Source organism: Cryptomeria japonica, chromosome 11 (genome assembly GCF_030272615.1).
Source record: "Cryptomeria japonica chromosome 11, Sugi_1.0, whole genome shotgun sequence".
In the NCBI taxonomy this organism is placed as follows: Eukaryota; Viridiplantae; Streptophyta; class Pinopsida; order Cupressales; family Cupressaceae; genus Cryptomeria; species Cryptomeria japonica.
The window spans coordinates 192,290,692-192,313,764 of record NC_081415.1 but is presented as its reverse complement, the minus strand read 5'-3'; the positions used below and the strand labels follow the sequence as shown (position 1 = coordinate 192,313,764).

At 34.5% G+C, this 23,073-nt stretch overlaps 2 protein-coding genes across 2 annotated transcripts; one reads left to right on the top strand and one right to left on the bottom strand.

Moving 5' to 3' along the window:
- Positions 1–8,380: 8,380 nt before the first annotated feature.
- Positions 8,381–11,648, top strand: LOC131071077 (wall-associated receptor kinase-like 1). The gene is made up of 2 exons (XM_058006777.2): positions 8,381–8,585; positions 10,513–11,648. The coding sequence occupies exons 1-2, from the start codon at positions 8,381–8,383 to the stop codon at positions 11,640–11,642; spliced, it is 1,335 nt and encodes a 444-aa protein (XP_057862760.2). The 3' UTR covers positions 11,643–11,648.
- A 7,585-nt stretch (positions 11,649–19,233) lies between these two features.
- Positions 19,234–22,469, bottom strand: LOC131071106 (putative pentatricopeptide repeat-containing protein At3g23330). Its single transcript, XM_058006814.2, has one exon. The coding sequence runs from the start codon at positions 22,049–22,051 to the stop codon at positions 19,412–19,414; it is 2,640 nt and encodes an 879-aa protein (XP_057862797.2). The 5' UTR covers positions 22,052–22,469; the 3' UTR covers positions 19,234–19,411.
- Between the last annotated feature and the right edge of the window lie 604 nt (positions 22,470–23,073).

The following is a 23,073-nucleotide window of genomic DNA, read 5'->3' as shown; positions in this document are numbered from 1 at the left end:
ATGGATTTGTCTTTTTGGGCTGAGGCAGTCAATTGTGCCAACTATATTCAGAATCAGATGCCTCAAAAGGCTATTCAACATATGACTCCTGAGGAGGCTTGGCCTCATGACAAGCTTGATGTTTCTTTTTTCTGAGTATTTGGCAGTGAGGCATGGGATTTTATCCCTGATGCTCAGAGGAAAGCCATGGAGCGGAAGAGTCGACCCCTCATTTTTGTTGGCTACTGTGAGGATGTTAAGGCATACAGGTTGTTTGATCCTGATTTCAGAGAGGTCCTATTTCGATTGGATGTTCAGTTTGATGAGCGCCTTCCCACAGTGGATACCCTGACTCCAGTGTCTACTCCTCTACCTACTCCTCCCACTACATCTCTTCCAGTTTATTTTGATGATGATTCTGATGATGGTGCTGATGATCCACCTCCACCTGCTCCACCTCAGATGCCCAAGTGGGCTCGCCTTACTATTGAGGCGATAGGTTCTCTGACCGGTGATCCTTCAGATACTCGTCGCACCCGTTCTCATACCGTGGGTTCTAGTCTTTTGATTTATGCCATTTTAGATGATCCTTAGAAGTTTATAGAGGCTACATGACACCTTGAGTGGGATTTTGCTATGGAGGAGGAGTATTCTTCTTTGATGAGGAATCATACTTGGGATCTCTATCCTCTTCCTAAGGGCAGAAAGATGGTTTGGTGCCGCTGGTTATATTGCACTAAGTATGTTGTTGATGGTTCCATTGATAAGTACAAAGCACGTCTTGTTGCGAAGGGTTTCTCACAGGTTGAGGGTATTGATTACTCTGAGACATTTGCCCCTGTCGCCAAGATGAAATCCATTCGCTTTGTACTATCTATTGCAACTTCTCGGGGATGGCTTGTTTTTCAGATGGATGTGAAGAGTTTCTTCTTGCATGGGGACCTACAGGAGGAAATCTACATGGAGTAGCCTCAGGGATTTGTGCAGGACAATTCTTTGGTTTACAAACTTCGGCGTTCATTGTATGGTCTCAAACAGGCCCCTCGGGCATGGTATGAGAAGATGGATTCTTTCTTGCTCTCCACTGGGTTCACCCGCAGTCATTCTAATCACACAATGTACATTCAGCTTCTTGAGGGTGAGATCCTGATTCTTGTGCTATATGTTGATGATCTCCTCATCACAGGTAGCTCATCCTCTATGATTCAACATATCCAACGAGCCTTGATGGACCAGTTTGAGATGATAGATCTCAGTCTTCTGCATTATTTCCTTGGTCTTCGGGTGATTCAATCTTCTGATGAGATCTCCATTTACTAGCGGAAGTATGCTCTTGACATGCTTCGACACTTCGTCATGCTTGATTGCAAGGTTGTTCCCACTCTGTTTCAATTAGGGGTTGTTTTGATCACTACTTGTCCCACTCCTTTAGTAGATTCTACACTTTACAGGCAGTTGGTTGGCAGTTTGTTGTACCTAACTCACACCCATCCTGATATTTCCTTTGCGGTTGGCCTTGTCTCTCAATTCTCCCATGATCCTCATGAGAGTCATTGGCAAGATACCAAACGTATTTTGTGGTACATTCAGGGCTCTAGTTCTCATGGCATTCACTACACATTAGGGGAACCTCACATTGTTGGATACACTGACTCAGATTGGGCTGGTGATGTCACTGATTGGAAGTCTACTTGTGGCTTTGTTTTCTGTCTTGGCTCTGGTCCTATCACATGGTCTTGCAAGAAGAAGATTGCTCATGCATTATCATCTCTAGAGGCTGAGCATCGAGCTGTTGTGCTCGCTAGTCAGGAGATCTTATGGCTTCGACAGTTGATGGTTGAGTTTGGTTTTCCTCCTGATAGTTCCAATCTTCTTTGGTTTGACAATCAGAGTGCTATTCATATTTCCCGCAACCCAATAGAGCATCAGCAGATGAAGCACATTGAGCTTCACATGCATTTTATTCGCTAGTTGATTCAGGATGGTTCTCTCATTCTGGAGTACATTCCCACTACCAAGCAGGTTGCAGACATCTTCACGAAACCTTTTGCATCGCCGTGCTATCTTTAGTTGCACTCTATGCTTGGGGTGAAGGAAGTTGTCCTTGGGGGGCCTTTACGAGGCCTTCCTTCTTCATCTTTCAACATGTTCTTTTATCTCTTTTTGGAGAGGAGTTTTTTCCCACTGGGTTTTCTCCTTTTTTCTCCGTTTCATAGAGATTTCATTGTATTTGGGTACCTGATCAGGCCTTGTTGCCAGGACCCATCTTTCCTGCTTTCAGTAGTTGTTCTAGGTTTTAGCTTCTCCCTAAGTCTAGCTTAGGGGGGGTGTTAGAGTAATCAGGTCTTTACTTGATTAATTAAACAATATTTATTTAATTCTTTTAGTTCCCTATTATCTCTTTTTACACTTAAGCTAACATTAGGTGCATAATAATTAATTCTTTTATTAATTATTATGTGCAAGCCTAGGTTTTCCCTTTTAGGGTTTCTTGACCTATTAGAAGTTATTTTTCTTTTCTTTGTATGATTATCACATTACACATTTTTGGTGAATATTGAGCTCTTATCTTTTTCAGCATATTTTCTGTGTTTTTTGTTTTTTTAGTTATTTGCTTCCTTTCTTCTCCTTGTAACAGATTATTCATTTTCCAGAAGATCTTTAGGCTCCTGTTGGGTTGTATTTCTTAACTCTCACACCCTATATTTCCCTTCTCTATCTTCCTCAAACCCTACCTCTCTCTCCCTCCTCTCTTATACTTATACTTTCCCTCTAGTCTCTCCCTCAACCTCCACCTTCCTCCCTCTCTCTCTTTCTCACACTCTCCATCTCCCTCTCTTCTCCTCTCTCTCTATTCATTTACTCTTTTCCCATCCCTTCCCCCCTCTCACTTAGGCTCTCTCTATCTCTCACTCTCTCTTTCCCTCTTTACCTCCATCATCTCTCTATCTTGGGCACTTTATCTCTCTCTCAAGTCCCTCTCTCTCTTGCACTTGGGCTCTCTCTGTCTAGTCTCTCCGTCAACCCCACTTCTCTCTCTCTCTCTCAACCCCTCCCTTCCTCCCTCCCTCTCTCAAGTATCTCTTCCCCTCTTTCCCCGTATGTGTCTGCCTCTCTCTCTCTCTCTCTCTCTCTCCTTACCTTCCCCCCTCTCTCTCAAGTATCTCTCTCACTTTCTCCTCAGGTGTCTACCTCTCTTTTCCTCCCTCTCTCAGATATTTATCCCTCTTTGCCTCTTTCACTTGGTCTCTCTCTCTCTCTCTCTCTCTCTCTCTCTCTCTCTCTCTCTCTCAAGTATTTCTCTCTCACTCTTTCCTCCTTTCTTAGGTGTCTCTCTCTCATCCTCTCTCCCACCCCCTCCCTTTCTCTCTCTCTCTCTCTCTCTCTCTCTCTCTCTCTCTCTCTCTCTCTCACTCCCTTTCTCTTTCTTTCTCAAGTCTCTCTTTCCCTGTTTCCCTCGCTTTCTCCCTCTCCCAGTCTTTCTCTCTTAAGTCTCTCGCCCTCTCACCCTCTATCTCTCTATTTCTCTCTCCTACTCTCTTAGGTGTCTCTCCCATTCCCTTCCTCTTTCCCTCCCCCACCCTTTCATTTTTTCTCAGTTGTCTCTCTCTCTTTCCCTCTCTCCCTCCCAGTCACTCTTTCTTTCTCTAAAGTATCTCTCACTATCACCCTCTATCTAGATCTCTTTCTCTTCTCCTCTCTCATGTGTATCTCTCTCCCATTCTCTCCCTCCCTCTCCCTTTCTCTTTTTCTCTCAAGTCTCTCTTTTGCCCTTTCTCCCTCCCACTCCCTTTCTCTTTCTCTCTTGAGGCTCTCTCCCTCTATCTCTCTTTCCCCCTCTCTCAAGTGTCTCTATCTCCCATTCTCTCCCCCCTTCCTCAATCGTCCCTCTCCCTCTCGCCCTTCCATTATTTCCACCTCTCTCTCTCTCTCTCTCTCTCTCTCTCTCTCTCTCTCTCTCTCTCTCTCTCTCTCTCTCTCTCTCTCTCTCTCTCCTTGGTATTCCTTTATTTCCATCAGCCACTCCCTTCCTCCCTCCATCTCTCTCAATGTCTCTCTTTGGTCTCTCTATCTTTATCTCCCTATTATTTTCCTTTCTTTCCATCAACCATAGAGAGGGGGAGAGAGAGAGAGGTGATAAGAGGGAGGGAGGGATGGAGAGAGTGAGAAATAGAGAGGAGGAAGGTGGGGGTTGAGGGAGAGACTAGAGGAAGACAAAGCCCGAGTACAAGAGAGGGAGGGGGGGAAAGAGAGAGAGATACTTGAGAGAGATAGAGGTAGGGCTCAAGGAAGAGAGGGAGAGACCATATAGAGAGAATGATGATACAATCATGTTGATTACTAAAATTTGACTAAGTCTGAAATTTATATGAATACTCTAAAAACTAGAATGTGTATTATAACTCCTAGATATTTGAAAACACTCTCAAACATCCTACTAATATATACATAGAATATAACTTAAAGTGACTTATACATAAATGTTATATTTTATGTATATATTTGGAGAGAGAGAGAGAGAGAGAGAGAGAGAGAGAGAGAGAGAGAGAGAGAGAGAGAGAGAGAGAGAGAGAGAGAGAGAGAAAGATAAATCGTGCTTTTCAAAATGAAAATGCAATTGTCAAAATGGAAGTCTATTTGGCATGACCAAACCTTAGGTTCAAGATGCCAAGCCTATTTGGCACGTGCCAAATAGGACGCACACCTTATTTGGCGTGCACCAAAGGGCCTAATGGGGGCCAAAAAAGTTTTTGGCATAATTTTGGTCCCCCATCTTGGTCACTCGCCCTAACCTTTTGATATTCAAAATTATTCTCCTCACTACCTTGGTTGATATCATTGTTAACTAATTGTTGAACTTTCTCTTATGGTGTAGTCTTTATGGGGTCTCATTCTTTTGTAATGAATATAACACTCACTCCTATAATTTTTTTACCTATTTGTCTAAATTCTATAATACTTTCTTTAGGAATAGATTAAGGAGCAAACATTGAAGTCACAATTCCTAAAGTGCATACATTTTCTACCATTAATCCAATTTTTTTGATAGGATCCTTGATATTAATACATGCACCTTTATAATTTTAATCAACAATCATTCTCTTCTTACCATTTTGAATATGAATTCAATCTTCTCTTCCTTTCATAATTTCTTCCATGGTCAAGCAATTTTTGACTAGATCTCTTTACTCATAATTGACTCTCATATCCTAACCCTCCTACTTATTTCCTAATTTGATCAATAAAATTCTCTAGATCAAATCTTCTTTCCTCCTCTAATTTTATTTTTTGTTTAATCAATTTTGATTCAAAGAGGTCAAGAACTTTGCTAGTAATTGTTATAAAATTATACAACCTAGGTGTAGAAATAAAGAAGGAACCCTTTTTCAATTTCCTTGGGTGTATCTTGTTTGCTTCATTGAGTTGTCATATACTTTCAAGGAAGGCCACTCTATTAGGCACCCAAAAAGGAAGAAAACATAGCTCTACCTCAACTCCATAAACCCTACTAATTCTAGTTATGATTGAACCAATCACCTAAGCTATGTTCACAACCAATATTTGGATAAAAAAAAATTGACCTTATGAATTTTATGAGAGCATGCAATAGTCTACTTATATAAAAAAATTCAAAACTACATGCACAAAATATTATTCAAAAGAACCATAATCTAAATTTTGGTAATGTTCATCTCATATATGTGAGTGAACTCACAAAGTTGGTTCCCACTTTTTGGTACATCCTGATTTTTGCTGAAATCATACATTTTTTAGAAAATATAATTATTTAAGCTTTAAGAGGTCCCATTTGAAGTAATTAATTGAAGAGAGTTAGATCAAAGGCTCTTAGATCAATATTTCTTGGATAGAACCTCTCTACTTATAAAACATACTTGCAATGGAGTCTCCTTTGCATCTATCAAATGCTGATAAAAAACCAATTTTACATTAGCTTTTGATGGGTCAAATGAATTCATTTAGAAGTTTTGTTTTCTTAAGGATTTAGTCCTAATTATAAGCTTTCCAAATAGTATAATTTTTAATATATTTAATTTGATTAATATATTTTTATTTTATTTTTTATGAATGTAGGTTTTTCACCGAGCATGAACTTCTTTTTTCAATGCATTGGGAAAAATGATAAACTAATTAAAAAAAATTTAGAAAAATATCTATGCACTAGGTATTGATGTCTTCTTTCTAACAAAAAAAAAAAAACTGAATTTTGATATGTATAGAACAATTTATGTGTTCAAACATACACCTATATCTAAATTATAATTAGTCGGACTTCAAAATTTAATAAAATAAAAAATATTCAATATATCACTATCAAACCAACTGCATGCCTTGGGTATTGATGTTACAAACCAAAATTTAAAAGAGACAAGTTTTTATCATTTATAGAAAAAAAGTTATACGTTTCGGGATGCACATCACTCTTAAAAAATGTTGTTTGTTGTAAAAAACTACTTTTCAGGGAGATGGAAAAATCAATAAATTTTTATTCAATTTTTTTTGAAAAAACTATAGTTAGAATCTGCAAAAAAGATGTTACAAATGACTAGTTTACATCATCTTCAAATTCTTAACGGTTTAAAAGTTATAGGTGTTGGAAAGTGAAGTTTTTTTGCAAAATGTTCATCTAAGTGTCAAAGTTGGTCAAAAAGTGGGAACCAGTATTGTGAGTTCATCATGTTCTTATGTATATTGTTAAAGGCTTATTATTGTTTGATAATATAGTTGTAAATTTTAGAGAAAAGTCATACATGTCTTTCTCTAGAAAAAATAAGATAGTCATATAAGAATACCATTTAAAAGATGGATTATTTATGAACCCTGAGGGATAAAAGCCCCCGTGAATTCCCTCTATTAGAAAAGATGAAAACTAAATAACCTTTCCACATAATGGAGTTGAATATATACAATAATTATCATCATGTAGATGTGTAATATGACCCCAAAAATTTTCATACAATGGTAATGTAGGCAATCTTTCAAAGTATTCTTCAAATATATCAACACCAAAAAGTTTAATTTCATTTAAAAGGGGATTGGCTTCACTTTGTTGTATCTTTTGGATAATGATTACATAGTCATTTTAAACTATGACTACTTTTATCTCTTGCACACTCTTGGCAAAACCCATTAAAATTCATTATGTTATTGGTAGGTATGGATTAAGGTAAAAAAAAAACCTTTTTGGTTATCTCTCTATTTAATGTGAACAATACTTCGCCACTTTTGATCTTCAATTACCTCGATTTCGAATCATATTATCTAAATATTATATATATATAAGTCAGTGGTGATAAACAACTTTGGCAAAACCAACCTTATGAAGTCAAGATAATATATATAAGATATAGGAATAGGCACCTTAACATGATTTTGACAAAACAAAAATAATTCTTGATAAATTATAGGAGTGATGAAATCTCTAATTAATTTAACTGTCCTTTATTTTATAAACAAAAAATATGTTGATACCCTAGGCTTGCTTAGTTCTTTTTATAAAGCTAGACAGTTGGGCAATATGGTTTTGGTCCAAGCTTCTCTTTACACTACCAATCTAAGATAAGGAATGTTTATTTTGAAAATTTTATGGACTTCATAAAGTTAATATGCTTGAAGCATGGATTACTTCGTAACTTTAGTTGATTGAACAAGCATTGCGATATTGTAATAGATGTAATTAAACAAACCTTAGATTTCTAGATAGTAATAACTTCAGTTATTTTAAGAACACTATTCAATTTTCACTACCGGATATATATAGAACCCGCTTCCGAGATAAATGAGACTATTGGACAACTCGATGCAGAAGTTACCAGAACACAAAGTTGGCGAGTTGGCCAGGCTACATCACGACCTCCTCCTCGATTGGAAATCGCTCAACTATCAAAGGAACAGCCAATTATTCGCGCGCCATGGAAGCCGAATGCATCGACTCTCCAACAGGGGACGCCCAAACATGCAAATGTTTTGCGGGCTACCAAGGGACTGGTTACTCTAACGCACCGGTTGCATGGGTATGATCTCCACATTTTGGAAATCTCTTGGTAGCCCGCAAAACATTTGCATGTTTGGGCGTCCCCTGTTGGAGAGTCGATACATTCGGCTTCCATGGCGCACGAATAATTGGCTGTTCCTTTGATATTGGAGCAATTTCCAATCGAGGAGGAGGCCGTAATGTCCCCTGGCCAACACGCCAACTTCGTGTTCCGGTAACTCCCAAGATTCCGTAATGCTACAATTGATAATACAAGATTCCGAATACGGATTATTGAGCAGCTTGAGAGTGCCATTTTATTAGGTCAGACTCTGGGACATACTGCAGCAACAAGACCAACAAACCCGCAACTTGACATTTTCTTTCAAGTTCTGGAAAAACGTTGACATGACCTCTATGGGGGATAAACTTCAACCAGAAGTAAGGGAGCAAATTCATCGTCGCCTTATGACGACATTGGAAGAAACCCACTACTTGGAGAACACTAATCCCCATGCTCTGGTTCCCCCCGGTCGCCCTGGGTTGGCATCCCTCCTAGAAGAAGTGGGGGACCCCGAATCATGGCCCAACAGTCCTCCTGGGACTTCAAATTGTAGCATTATGATGCAAAAATAAATGGTTCTACATGGCATTGATCCTCAATAATATCACCGATCCTTTCTCTAGTTGCGACCCTTAGATTTTTTTGCTCTGTGACAAAAAATAAATTATGAATATTTTAAAACTATGGCTAAAGGTTTTCGCCTATTTCACTACCTTTTGCATAAAATGCATGTAGAATCTCAAAAGCAGAATGATGGATTTTTTATTCATTTTACTATAAATTTAAATTTAATCATTTTATTTCTTGAGGTAAATTGAATTGATGGTCATCATGCGTCATACTTTGGATTTGCGAAGAGGAAAACTTGATAGGTGTTAATTTACATTCATATTGTAACCTCTAGGAATACCTCAGAATATGTCATCAATCTAGCTTCGCAACTATTATGTGGTATAATGAGATATCTATATTTGAATGACAATAGAAATAAGCATGTCATATATTCACTAACATGGCCTTATCACTTCAGACCCTATATCCCAACCAACTTAATCAAAATATGACCTTTATCTCCCATCAAACAATTGAAAATAGTCTTCTTCTCCAAACATAGCAATGTAATATGAATCATCTAGTTGATAAATAAAAAAAGGTATCCCATTACCACTATATGATGCATAAAAGAAATCATTTCTGACCAATTGCAAGGTGACAACAATACCTAAAGATGCATTTTTCTGAGGTGTTTTACCTACATAGGTCATCATAATTAATGTAAAATGTGATATAATTGACCATACATAATGCATCAAAATTAGACAAAAAAAATTGAGAGTCCCCTTAATAGTAAATAAAAACCATGAGATTGAAATAATTGATGAGGTACACCAAGTTACTTTAAGGTAGTGCTAGTAAATCAATGAGAATTGAAGGGATAAATTGCACGACTTAAAAGACTCCCAATGAGATACCAAGTCATTTTCAAATTAAAAAAATTGATTTAACATGGTCATGGAGCATGATGATAGAAAGGGTTTTAAACATGGGCGCACAAAGATAAACCCTAAAGATAATAGTCCAAAATCTCTAAAGATTAAATTCACAAAACTAGAACATTTTTTACATGTCCCACTTCGAGTGACACTAATTGTCACTTATAATTTGTAATTTATCAATTTATAATTATCATTTAGTTGTCATGGTAGTTACTAAATAAAACTATGAAAAATGCTAAAATGTATAAGAAATGTCATATTAGAAAGATCATACAAAAGGGAGCTAATTCAAGACTTAGAGATAATTAAGAAAGATAAGTAGTTTTCATGTGTGTCTTAACAAAAAGAATAAATAATATCAAGTGAAGTGACTTAGTTGAAAGAGGAAGTTTCTGATCTATATTTTAGTTAACCTTTTCTAATTTAGGTATATATTTTAGTCCATGCTTTTCTTTGGTAGCTTTAAAAATCGTTGATGATTTCCAATTTTAGGTCCTACTAATATATGTTACTGCATAACTTGAAGATGTATGATGATGCATAGTTTGAAGATGTATATTGGTATAATTTTGTGAGAGGTAATATGTTATAATTTTTCTAAACTTTTTTGATGCATAGTTTGAAGATGTATATTGGTATAATTTTGTAAGAGGTAATGTGTTATAATTTTTCTAAACATTTCTTTTTTCTTTTTTCTTGTAAAAACTTGAGCATACTAATTTATTGTAACAATATTTAATACTATGAATACATTGATTTAAATTTTGAAGAATGAATTTAATAATAGAAATTTTTTCTCAAAATAAACATTATATCATTTTGATGAATACTTTGCATGTGTATTTTTTTAGATCTTTCATGCATCTTTTTCCATCACTTAAAAGTGTTAATGTCTTTTTATATTGAATAAATTATATTATGTTTCATTATATCATAAAAATGGTTTGGTCAATAATAAATTCCTTTCTGTTGGCTGGCAGTCTATATTCTCGGATGCATCGGAGCTCTTGCATTGGGTGGATTCTTTTGGTGGCTGAGGAGGCGTCGATTGAAACATGCCGCAGACAAGAATTTCATAAAGAATGGGGGAGTTGAGCTACAGGAACGCATTGCTTTAATGGGAGGAAGAAAGAGCCTACGAATGTTTTCTGAAACAGAGTTAAAAATAGCTTCCAATAATTACTCAACAGAGTTAGGAAGAGGCGGATTTGCAACCGTGTACAAGGGAGTTCTCTCGGACGGCAATTCAGTCGCAATCAAAAAGCCCAAAACATTTTCCCCGGAGTTCACCAATGAAATTGTGATTTTATCCCACACCAATCACAGAAACGTAGTGAAATTGATCGGTTGTTGCCTTCGTACTGAACTTCCATTGCTTGTATATGAATTTGTGCCAAATGGAACACTCTTTCAACGCTTACAGTCTCCAGAGAAGAACTTTCCTTGGGAAAGAAGGCGACAGATTGCCATAGAGACTGCAGAGGGTATAGCATACATGCATCGTGGATCCTCTCAGCCCATTTTCCATCGTGACATAAAATCCTCAAACATTTTGCTAGATGACACATTCACACCAAAAGTAGCCGACTTTGGTATTTCTCGTCTGCGCCCTTCTGATGAAACACATCTGAGTACCATGTTTCCATCTGGCACTCCAGGTTATGTCGACCCAGAGTTTGTGAGGAGCAACCAGTATACAGACAAGAGTGATGTTTACAGCTTCGGTGTAGTTTTGATAGAGCTTCTCACTGGTCTACGGCCTGTGTTGTCTGTACAAGGATCTATGTGCGCTTTGTATGACCATTTCCTCTCCACAATTAATGACAAATGCCTCTCAGAAATTTTAGATACTAATGCAGTGAAGGAGGAAAATCGAGGGCAGATGGAGAAAATGGCGATGTTAGCAAAAGCATGTTTGCAAGTGAAAGCAAAAGAAAGGCCATCAATGAGAGAGGTGGTGGAGGAACTTGCCTGGATTAGAGCTAGTACAAAACAATCGGGACTTTGCAGGGATGCAAGTTTTGTGGAGCACACGAGACTTAATCATGCTTTGGAAACCACTGAAAATTACACTTGTCCACCTATTACAGTAATTTCTTCAGGACGTTGAATCAGATTGAGATGTCAGATATGTATGAACAATGATCTAAAGGAAAAACATTTTTAAATTTTGTAAAGAAAAATAACATTAAGAATTTCCACAAATATTTTATGGAAGAAAATCAGTAGTATTTTAAGTTTTTTACTATATCAAAGTGAAGTTATAGATTTACGTATATACATTTAAATATAAATATATATATATATCAATCAGTTTTCATCAAAATCCCAAAACAAGTCTAGTAGAAGACTATCTTCGTTATGTGGAAGAAGTGTCAAAATGTGACAATGTTTGGTATGCATATAAATATAGCAATCTTCATCAAAATCCAAAAACAAGTTTAGTAGAAGACTATCTTCATTATGTGGGAGAAGTGTTGAATCTCTAGATTTTATATTGATGTTTACCATTATTTTCAAATTCTAATAGTTTTCTTAGTATTCATTTCCAATGGCTAAGATGCATTCATATTATTTTCTAATTATGTTTTTGGCTAAAGTCTATTGTTTAATCGCATAACTTTCTCAAGATAATTTATACCTATTTTATCCTTATTCTTGGAAACATGTAGGCATGCAAAGTTCAAATGCATGCAAGAGTGATGAATAGGGATGTATGAGGTGATTTAGTATGTGATTTTGAAAGAATTTTTAATTTGTGATGGTTATTTTGTATTTAAATAAATTTTAGAATTTCTTGGATTTAAATACTAGTAGAACTTCAGGTTTTTATTTTTGAATTCTTTATTTTAATTTTTTTTTATTTTATAATTTTATGATTTCTAAGTATGTGAAGGATATTGAGATAAAAGAGATCTCAACATACATGCAAGAAAAAAATACTATTTTAAATAATAATTGATTTTGAATTATTTTTTTTATTAAATACAATTTAGAATAAAATCTATGAAAATGTGACTACTATATATACAATAAAAAGTTAATATGATCTTTTTTGTTCCTTTTAAATTTAGTATGAATGCATGTACAAGAAAATGAACCTCTTACCTTTCCTAATTTAAACTAAAAGTGATGAAGAAACTAAAAATCAAGGCATAAACATGCAAGAAATTCTATTTCTAAGTTAAATGAAAATTGTTTCTTTGAGTTTTGATTGGCTCCTCGTGTTTGTTTGACAGACAATTATTTTGGTTTAAAAGTCATTCATTTGTTTAAGCTAGATAATTTTTTGATTGATTTGTGTTTAATGTAGAAGGTTTTGTTTAATGATTCAAGAATTCTTTTTGGAATAATTTTAATGTTATTTTGAAAGATATTTTATTGTACAAATTAAAATTTTAAACTATTATATGAAAAAAAAATTATTGGTCATGTCTAAATCTAAGCAATGAAACAAATTACATTACAAACTTGAAAAAAATACCTTTTTTATATCTAAAATATCTTGATATAAACTAACCATCCAAGCAACTTTTATATCTAAAATATCTTGATATAAACTAACCATCCAAGCAACTTCCACATTTTGATATTTGAAGATCTCAAGTGTACAATATATCTATAGTATGATGATTTTTTTCGTAAAGGCCCATCTTTGCATCCCTTCTTCTTTCTTTTCTTCCCATTGATTCTCTTGTGATAGATTTGTGACATATGAGTTGAAGAAAAAGATAAGAGAAAGAGAACAACAAATTTTATTTGAGTAGTGAAATTTGTGGAAAATATCATGCAAAGGAGCCAAAAGGTTATGTAAGTTATATGGAGGTAATGTAAACTTTTATGGACATAGTTCCTAAGCCTACAATAAGATAAAGATATATATATATATATATATATATATATAATTCAAATATTTATTAGTTCGCGATCTATTAAAGTTGTTCCTTGGATGATAATCAATAAATTGGATCTCAAGGTTTTCTCGCTTCAAATAATTATTGTTATACTTCTAATAACTATTACAATTATTATTTCTATTGGGATATTATTTGTCATTCCATCTCTTATGGTGTTTTTATTACTTTTTAGGATTTTTGGAGTGGAAGAGATGTTATTGTTCTTTCACATGACCAATCGGCCATCAATTCCATGTCACTTTCTCCCACTATCAATCATGCCTTGGTCAATATTGATAGCACATTTTAATGCTTCCTCATAGAAACCATATCATATATTTCAATATATTGCATCATCTCCCTATTTAGAGAATGTAGTAAGAAATTATAAATTATATAATGATCCATGTAGGAAAACTAGAAAATGAGAATGCATGTCTGCATTGAATGAGAAATTAAGCTATAGATTCATTGTTATATTCCTTCATATTAAGGATTTGTTTATCTCTACTAGTAATAAGTTTATTGGTGTCAAAGGGGGTGATTAAATCCCTAAATGGTTTTATAAGGGAAGGTATTGAAAATTTAAGAAATTAATAATACAAATCGAATGCAATCCCTTCTAATATTTTCATAAATATTTTATTAATTATGGCATTCGAAGAGAGTTCTTAGATGGTTGTTGTATAAGATTTACTGTGGTTATTCACATATCCTTTCCCTTTGAATGCAAGTAAATTTGGAAGTTGTCCAAGTAGCATGAATTTTTTAATGACATGATATGGGGTCTCTTTGAGATATTAGAGGTAGTTCCCTACTTCAAGGGGGTTATGTATAAAAATGATGATCCCTCAAGGACAGATCCTATAGGAGAAAAAGTATTTTTTTCGGACTTGAAGTGGTTAGGTTAGTTGTTTTTATCCAAAGAATTCTATGTAGTTTAAAGACACATTATTAGTCTAATAAAAACTAGGTGGTACAAGTTAGTTACATTGTTAGTTTTGAAATGTAACACCTAGTTGATGCACAACCATGGAGTTAAATGCTCCCCTAATTTAATTCATTGAGATACCAAATTTTAGAGAAAAATAAAATAAAAATAAAAAGATGGGGGAATGAGGGATTTGTCAAGGAATTTTTAGATTGATTTGGTTTCCAAATACTCATTCATTGAACTAGTGAAAAATGAAAACAAAGATGAACCTTGCATAGAATGTAGGTGTAAGAATTATAGTTGGAAATATGGTAGGGGAAAGGAGCTACAACTAAAAGATGATTTTATAAGAAACATGTTGGTAAATTTTCTGAAAATAAAATCATGGATGGAAAGAAAAAAACATTTATAAGATGCAAAATATTTAAGAGAAAAGGCTTCAGGTTAAGCATGCCTTGAAATTTGACGATTATATTAAAAAAGGTGAAGGTTTCTTTTTATAGAGGTACAATTCAATATTAATTTGGAAAGATGATGAAAGCACAAAAATGGTAAAAATGTTTAGTTGAGTATTATTTTTCATATTTTGACTAGAGTGTGCCCTATGAAAAACTACCTAGAGTATAGTAGTTTATTGACTTCTATAGACATTTCTAAATTTATTGGAAAATATTATTTAGTTTAAAAACATATAGGAATGGGGAAGTTGTCCTATTGAGTTGGGAAAATAAGATGTACAAAAAAGGTCAACTTTATTACATTATAGTTATATGGTTACATCAATAAATAATATTTAATGGGAATGTGTGCATGCATATACTATAGAAAATAGCACTCACCAACCTTATTTACTTCATGTTTATGAAATGAACGAGAATACAACACCACATGATCTATGTTAACTAGTTAAGAAATATTTTGACGAAACTGGAGGCATCGACAACTACATAATTTCCAAAATATTGGTGTCTATAAGAGAAAATGGAGCTTGAATAATGAAACCAAATGGGAATGGTCATTGTGTAAACATATAGAAATATTGTTTAGCATACATGAATTTCATTCACTACATGCGCCACAAAATAAATTTAGCATTTAAAACTGTGAAAAAGTTTTGTACAATGTTAATAGTTGAAAATCTAGTTCACAGTCTCCAATCACTTTTGTCAAAGTCCCCAATGGTATATTGAATTTTAACATTTTATTAAGGTAATAACTATGGGAAACATGTTTCTTAAGGATGTTGGTACTAGATGGATCTCCTTGCACAAGCCAACATATATATATATATATATATATATATCAAATCCTTCAAATCGAAGTAATATATGAATGTGACTCATAGGAGAGAAAGCTCGTGAACTCTTATTTAGGTTAAGTAATTTCACTTTCTATTGATTTAATTTTAAAAAAATGAATCAGCATTGACCATTTCCTTTATAAAAGTGTGACACGGCTTTGTACTTTTACCCATGTGCATCTATTCTTATCACTATATAAGGATTTATGGGAAAATTTGCACCATCTCCTCTCATTAGATTGGTGTAGGAAGCATTTTCACATATCTTGCTTCCTTTTAGTATAAAGCTACCAAGTGCTCAAGATTATGTCACACTTGCCTAATAGAAATGTGAACATATCATATCGTATAGTGTAATCTCGCACTAAAATATTGATATTTTGACATTTTCCTTTATAATATTGGGTGTTTCTATTGGTGATCATCACCTCAAAATTGTAGTAAGGATAAGCATAAGATGCTACCTTCTTGGTAAATCAAGAATCAATGAAGTTATGAACTTGATGCTTGAATCAATAAGGATTGATAATTGATACCCTTTCAAGTAGTATTTTTATTGTTGATGTATGGTTATGCAAACTAAGTAATGCTCTAAAACTTCAAGGGGCAAATGATAACCCAAACCCATTTTTTCAAGTTGATGCTCAATTGGACTATCTTCAAAAGTATCCAACATGTCAAATGAAGCAAGTTAATTCACATCTAAGAGATAATTTGTATTCAATGCATTTATGCCCCAAAGTACACTTCTCTTCACAATTGTAGCTTAGAATTGTTGCTTGGTGAGAAGTTATTTCCTCATGTAATTAGGAACTTGATATGTGATGACCAAATGTCTATCAAGTGCCCCAATTTAATGTGTTTCAAGTGCCCTAGAATGTGGTGGATAATTTTTTTATCTATTGCTAGTCTATGGTGCTTTATAAGTATGGCAATCGACTATAGATTACTTAGCTAATTTGGCTAACTTATTCAAGATTATATAAATTTGGCAAGCTTAAACACTCTATTTTACATGTTGATGTATTCTTTCAAGGCATTAATAAAAATAACTTTTCAAAAACTTTTGAAAAAAGTTATCATTGAGCTTGCTAGTTTCATTTTCTAATGTATGAATTTTTATTTGCTATTCATGGTCTGAATGTATTTGTCATAACTTAGTTAACTAACATGTGAAGTCTTAATACTCTCTTGTACTAAATCAAGTGAGGAGCTCCTAACAAAATTCTTCCTATATAGGAAAACCATTTCATTTTTTGATTCATTGAAGTCATTAATAGCTTCATATTCCAATTGAAAGGATGTGTTGGAGAGTTTTTAATCTATGGAAATTTAATGAGCTACAAAGATTATTATGCTTTGTATAAACAACTTGTAGGCTCATCAAAGCCAAATTCACAAAAGTCTAGTTTAATAGTACATTAAGCCCTACGAATATTAGATTGGTATTGGAAATTATTCAATCTAGCATAAGATCCCTATCTAATATCTAAATGTCCACACTATTGGAACTATTGGATCATGGCGTCCTATTTGGCATTAGATTCAACCAAGCAATTTTCAAAATCATAATTGTGATTTAGATTATCCAACTTGGAAAATTGTTGATTTAGAGTAGACTATAGAAATTTTAGTTTTGTGTCCAACTTTACAAAGAAAGGTCATTCTGGTCCTAGAATGTTTGACCATCAACCATTTTGGGCAACCAGAATTTCCAAAGAGGTTACCAAAATGATCGACAAAAAATGATAAATCCAATCAATATAGTTTGTCAATAATCATAAAAAGTTTGTGTCAAACTCTTTTTGTTTTATATATAGCACCATATAGAAAACTTTTCAAATAGAATAGTCAAATTTCTTGAGGTTTGAGAGAAATTTTCATCAGAAGTTCAAACTAGCACATTGTATAGAATTCAACTAAGATATGATTGACACAATTTCTTCATTATGGACACTACAACCCATGAACCTACTCAAGGTTGTGGAAATCTATAAAACTTTGTGGAAATCTTATCAAATTTGTGCAACTCTATTTAGATCTACCAATCTATGACCAAACATGCCCAAGTGTTTTCACAACTAGGGTTTACAAGGGTAATCACTAAGTTAACATCTATCAAATTCGTAAAATCTTTGATGTATTTTTCTTTCTTCATAAATAGTGAACCAACCCAATATTTCAAAGCCTTAACTATGGAGGATTACACCTTCCCATAGCTACACGATCCCATCAATAGCATACACAAAAAATAACTTAATAGTGCCAACTACTAACTAGTTCATTGTGGAATGCAAACAATACACGATTTCCTATGGCAAAGTTTCTCTTAACCCTGAAAGGAATTTTCAAATATCCAAAGGTACACAAAAGATCATGATCAAATATAGAAGATGTTTGAGGATCAAGTATGGGCAAGTAAAATCCCACCTTAGTTCACATATTGATCCAATGTGCTTAACTAGAAACGATGTTTGTTTGGAGATACTTTAAAACCTAGAACATCTCTATAGAAAAATGGTTGGTACTCTACTATTTTCACCACTTTCTATTCTTCAAGGTCCCATAAGGCAAGGTGAGCATATGGTAGGTAGTTGTAGTAAGCCACTAAAACATTGTTCCTACTATAGAATGCAACCCTAGAAAGCAATTTGATAGGTCACTTGTTGGAATCTCACAATAAATATTATCAAATAGAACCATAATATGAAAATGAATACAATGCTTAAAAGAATAGTTGCAAGAATACTTTTATTCAAATATCAAAAATAAGTATTATTGACCTCCTCAAGGGTACAGCCTTCTTAAAATTAACTCTTTAATATAAAATTAGAAGATCTTCTCTTTCACTACAACCTCAATATAAAGATCTCCGAGAGTGAGATATGAAGTACAACCAATATGAAATACATCCACATGCCCGGTATGAACTTATTACTTTAAATAAATAAATAACTAATTGTGGCTACTACAATGCTCATTATAAAATGTTAGAACAAAAAGGAACCTAACCCCATCAGAAGGGACCTGACCCCATCATAACAAGAGGTTATAACATAAGGATCCTAAGGATACTAACAGTTTTGTAGTATTCTTTTTAACCACATCAACGTTTGTGTCAACAATTTCAAAACATTGGTTTCATAACTACATCCCCCTTTTGTTCAAGTTCCAGGTTATCCCTCACTACTATAGAAGCATCATCATCATTTACATTATTGGTTGTTTTCGAACTTTATCAAAAATCGTTAAATCAGATCATTAATCCAGACAAAATGGCCATTAAAAATGAGAAAAGGTTGGAATAAAGAATTATCAGGGATATTATCCTTATCATCTCCAAGTGTTAGATTGATTGTACGAAGTTATTGGAATTTCCTGGTGACCAAGCATATCTCTGTTTCATTCAAGAGTTCTTTCCTTTTTTGCTTTTTCCTAATTTCAGCTCCTCTATTTTTCGTTCCAGATGTGCATAGATTTCCTGAAAACAGTTCTATGTCATGAAACCTTCATCGTATCACAAAACGGGGCTTAAAAAAGTTCCCCATCAGTATATACAGGCTATGATTCATGATGCACAACATAAATCTCATTTTACGAAGTCAAAAGCATGGTCTAGATCTTCCCCAACACTTAGAAAAAAAAAACACCGTTTAGAAACTGGAAATTAAAACCTGGTCCTCTCTTTATCAATGCAGGTCTGATATGATGCATCTTGTTATAGTGCAAGCCTATGTTTACAGATTGCATCACCAATAATCTCCACAAGAACATTGCCCTTGTTTGAAATGATGGAACCGATTTGCATCTCTCACAATAATTTGTCTTGCCACAATCTTCGAGATAAACTTGGTTGCAGTGTGGCAGTCGACACATACTCGAAGGTTCTTGACAATTCTAATAGTTGTTCCAGGCGGTGTGTTCAACAATCCAAATGCAATTGCCATCTTCTCACTATGGTGACAGAGGAATAATTCTTTTTCCTCCTCCTCAACGTCATGTAGTACATGTTTTAAATTTGGAAAGTAACCTACTAATTTCATCTCCCAAGACAATCTTTCCAACTTTGCATAGATCTCGTGTGTCTGTGGGTGTGATCTGTCTCCTACACAAAAAACATGTACCATTTTATGGCCTTCAATCCAACTACACCCCGGTATCTTTTTAATTTCTCTATCTTTTATCAATCTCCTTACCATTTGAACCTCACCCCACATGCCCAATCCTGCATATATGTTTGACAGAAGAACATAAGTCGCAGAATTATAAGAATCCATCTCAGAAAGATGGGTTGCCGTAAATACTCCTAACCTTATATCTTTATGTGATCTGCAAGCACCAAGAAAACACGTCCACACAACCACAACAGGTTTATATGGCATTTTGATGATAAAGTTTAGAGTTTCCTCAAGATGACCACCACGGCCAAGAAGGTCAACCATACACACATAGTGATCAGTTCTAGGTGTAATGCAATAAGAGTGAGTCATATCATTGAAGTATTTGCAGCCCTCACTCAGTAAACCTGCATGGCTGCATGCAAATAGAACACAAGTGAAGCTTCCATGGTCAGGGTATGTTCCAGAATGTTTCATTAATTCAAATATTTTGAAAGCATCCTTCCACAAGCCATTTTGTGCATATCCTGCAACAATGGCATTCCATGAGATGACATCTCTTTTTGGCATTTTGTCAAACAGTTGACGTGCCTTGTGTATACTTCCACATTTTGAATACATATCTATCAGGGCATTTGCAATTACAAGATCTGACAAAAAGCTGCTTTCTATTATGCTTTGATGAATTTTCATACCTTGCTCCAAAGCCCCCAGTTTTGCACAGGCTGGGAGGATGCTGGCAAAGGTTGTGGAGTCTGGCTTTACACCTTTGGATTGCATTTGCTTGTAAGTTTCCAAGGCCTTTTCAACAAACCCATTTTGTGCATATCCTGCAATCATTGCAGTCCATGAGACAACATCTTTTTGAGGCATTTTGTTAAACAGTTCCCGTGCCTTGTATAGCCGTCCACATTTTGCATACATGTCTATCAGGGAATTCGTAACTGCAATATCTGGCACGTGTACACTTTCGATTATGATTTTATGGATGTCCATACCCTGTTCTAAACCCCCCATTTTTGCACAAGCCGGGAGGATGCTAGCGAAGGTTGTCGAGTTTGGTTTTACACCTGTCAATTGCATTTCACTAAATACCTCCAAGGCTTTTTCAACAAACCCATTTTGTACGTACCCTGTAAGCACCGTACTCCAAGAGATGATATCTGGTCGAGGCATTGCTTTGAAAAGCTTAACAACCTCGCCAAGAACACCATTTTGTGCATATCCTGCAATCATCGAATTCCATGAAACCACACTTCTCTGAGGCATTTTGTCAAACAGTTCACGTGCCTTGTGTATGCTTCCACATTTTGTGTACATATCTATCAGGGCATTTATGACTATGATGTCCGACAAAAATCCACTTTTAATTATACTCTTATGGATGTCCATACCCGTTTCTAAAGCTCCCATTTTGGCACAGGCTGAGAGAATACTGGCTAAGGTTGTCGAATTTGGTTTCAAACCTGCTAATTGCATTTGCTTAAATGCCTCCACAGCCTTTTCAAAGAACCCACTTTGTGTATATCCTCCAACCAAGGCACTCCATGAGACAACATCTGGACGAGGCATTTCTTTGAAAACTCTTAAAGCATCGTCAAGATTACCATTTTGTGCATATCCTGAAATCAATGTATTCCATGATATTGCAGTTTTGTTAGCCAATTTGTCAAACACTTCACATGCCTTGTCTAAGCTTCCACATTTTGCATACATGTCTATCAGGGCATTTGCAACCACAACATCTGGCAGATATCCTCGTTCGATTATAGTGTCATGGATACCCATACCTTGCTCCAAAGCTCCTATTTTGGCACAGGCTGGGAGTATAGCAGCAAAGGTGAAATGATCTGGTTGGATATCTGTTTGTTGCATTTGGCTAAACAGAATCAATGCTTCGTGAGGATACCCATGCCTTCTGTAAGCTGCAATTATGGTATTCCATGAGGAAACATCTTGCTCTGCCATTTCGTCAAACACTTTACGAGCATCCATCAAAGTACCGCACTTTTCATACATGTTTACAAGGTTATTTTGAAAGAATCTGCATCTAGAAAATTCAAATCCCCTGTCAGTAATAATAGAGTGGATTTGTTTACCTTGTGAAAGTGCATTCTTGGCAATACAGTTCTGCAGTAATTGAAGATATGTAGAAAAGTCCCCAGGGGGTTTGTATGTTGACAGCAGAATGTGTGTCGCCTCCTTCAACTGAACCTCTCTACATAATGCTGTGAGATTGAAATTGAGACGGGCAGTGGATGTCAATGACATTAGTATTGTTCAATCATACCTGAAGGTGGGCGATGTCCATTGTTATTCAATCTACTTCTTCCACAATGAAAATGAAACCCTATTCCTCCTCAAAAGTTCTGTTAAGGCCATCTGTATATTTCTATAAATGAGAGTTATATTTCCACTGGTACTGTCTTTGTATGCCAACATTTCACCTTCAAAGGTTGATTGTTGACTCCACATCCTCATTTTCTAAGCTGATTCAAAGCTCAAGCTACAATCCTTAGGATTACACTCCAAGAAAAACCAGTGGACAATAAAGATCAGCAAAGGCAAGAGGAAAATCTTATGTACAAGTTTCAGGCATTATTCAGGGTGCTATAGTTTATCAATTACTCCATGGAATACAACTTGGATGGATTATCTTAACCTTTGGATTGGAGAGCACATCTTAGGCTTTTTCGAAACATTTAGTGCTAAATAATTACTACAAAAGTGCATTAATATCATATAATTGATTGATACATACGCAAAATTAAAAACTCCTTGCAAAATTCCCTGTCATGATTACAATTAGTTTTACTATTACTTAAATAAAAATAATTTAAATAACTCAAATTAAAATAAATGCATGAAAAAATATAAAAAATATTTTATTTATTTTCTCCTAACAACTACCCCTCACTCTCATTTAACAATTAATCAATTCTATTTATCTCCATCATATTAATAGTTAACTTCATCAAAATAATATTATAATAATAATATAAAGATATGATAATATAATAATAATAATTAGTCTTAACAGATTTTTTTCTTTGGTGAAGAGTTTAATAAAAATACAAAAATATTAAAATATAGTTGTAGACACCTAAAATTGTCATGTCTAGTTAAATAAATATTTTATTTATTTAATTACTTTAGTCTAATTCTTCTATTAATTAAATAAATATTTATTTATTTAATTAATTCATTTATCCTCTTCTAACCTTATTTCTCATTTAAATAAATACATTTATTTATTTAAATTATCATTTTCCTAAATTAAATAAATATCTTAT

What these genes read in the sequence shown, in the direction of transcription:
- LOC131071106 (XM_058006814.2), bottom strand. Translation starts at nt 22,051, where the DNA reads ATGTCATTGACATCCACTGCCCGTCTCAATTTCAATCTCACAGCATTA.
- LOC131071077 (XM_058006777.2), top strand. Translation starts at nt 8,381, where the DNA reads ATGACCTCTATGGGGGATAAACTTCAACCAGAAGTAAGGGAGCAAATT. An exon ending in TCCTCCTGGGACTTCAAATT is followed by an intron (nt 8,586 to 10,512) that starts GTAGCATTATGA and finishes GTTGGCTGGCAG; the next exon opens with TCTATATTCTCGGATGCATC.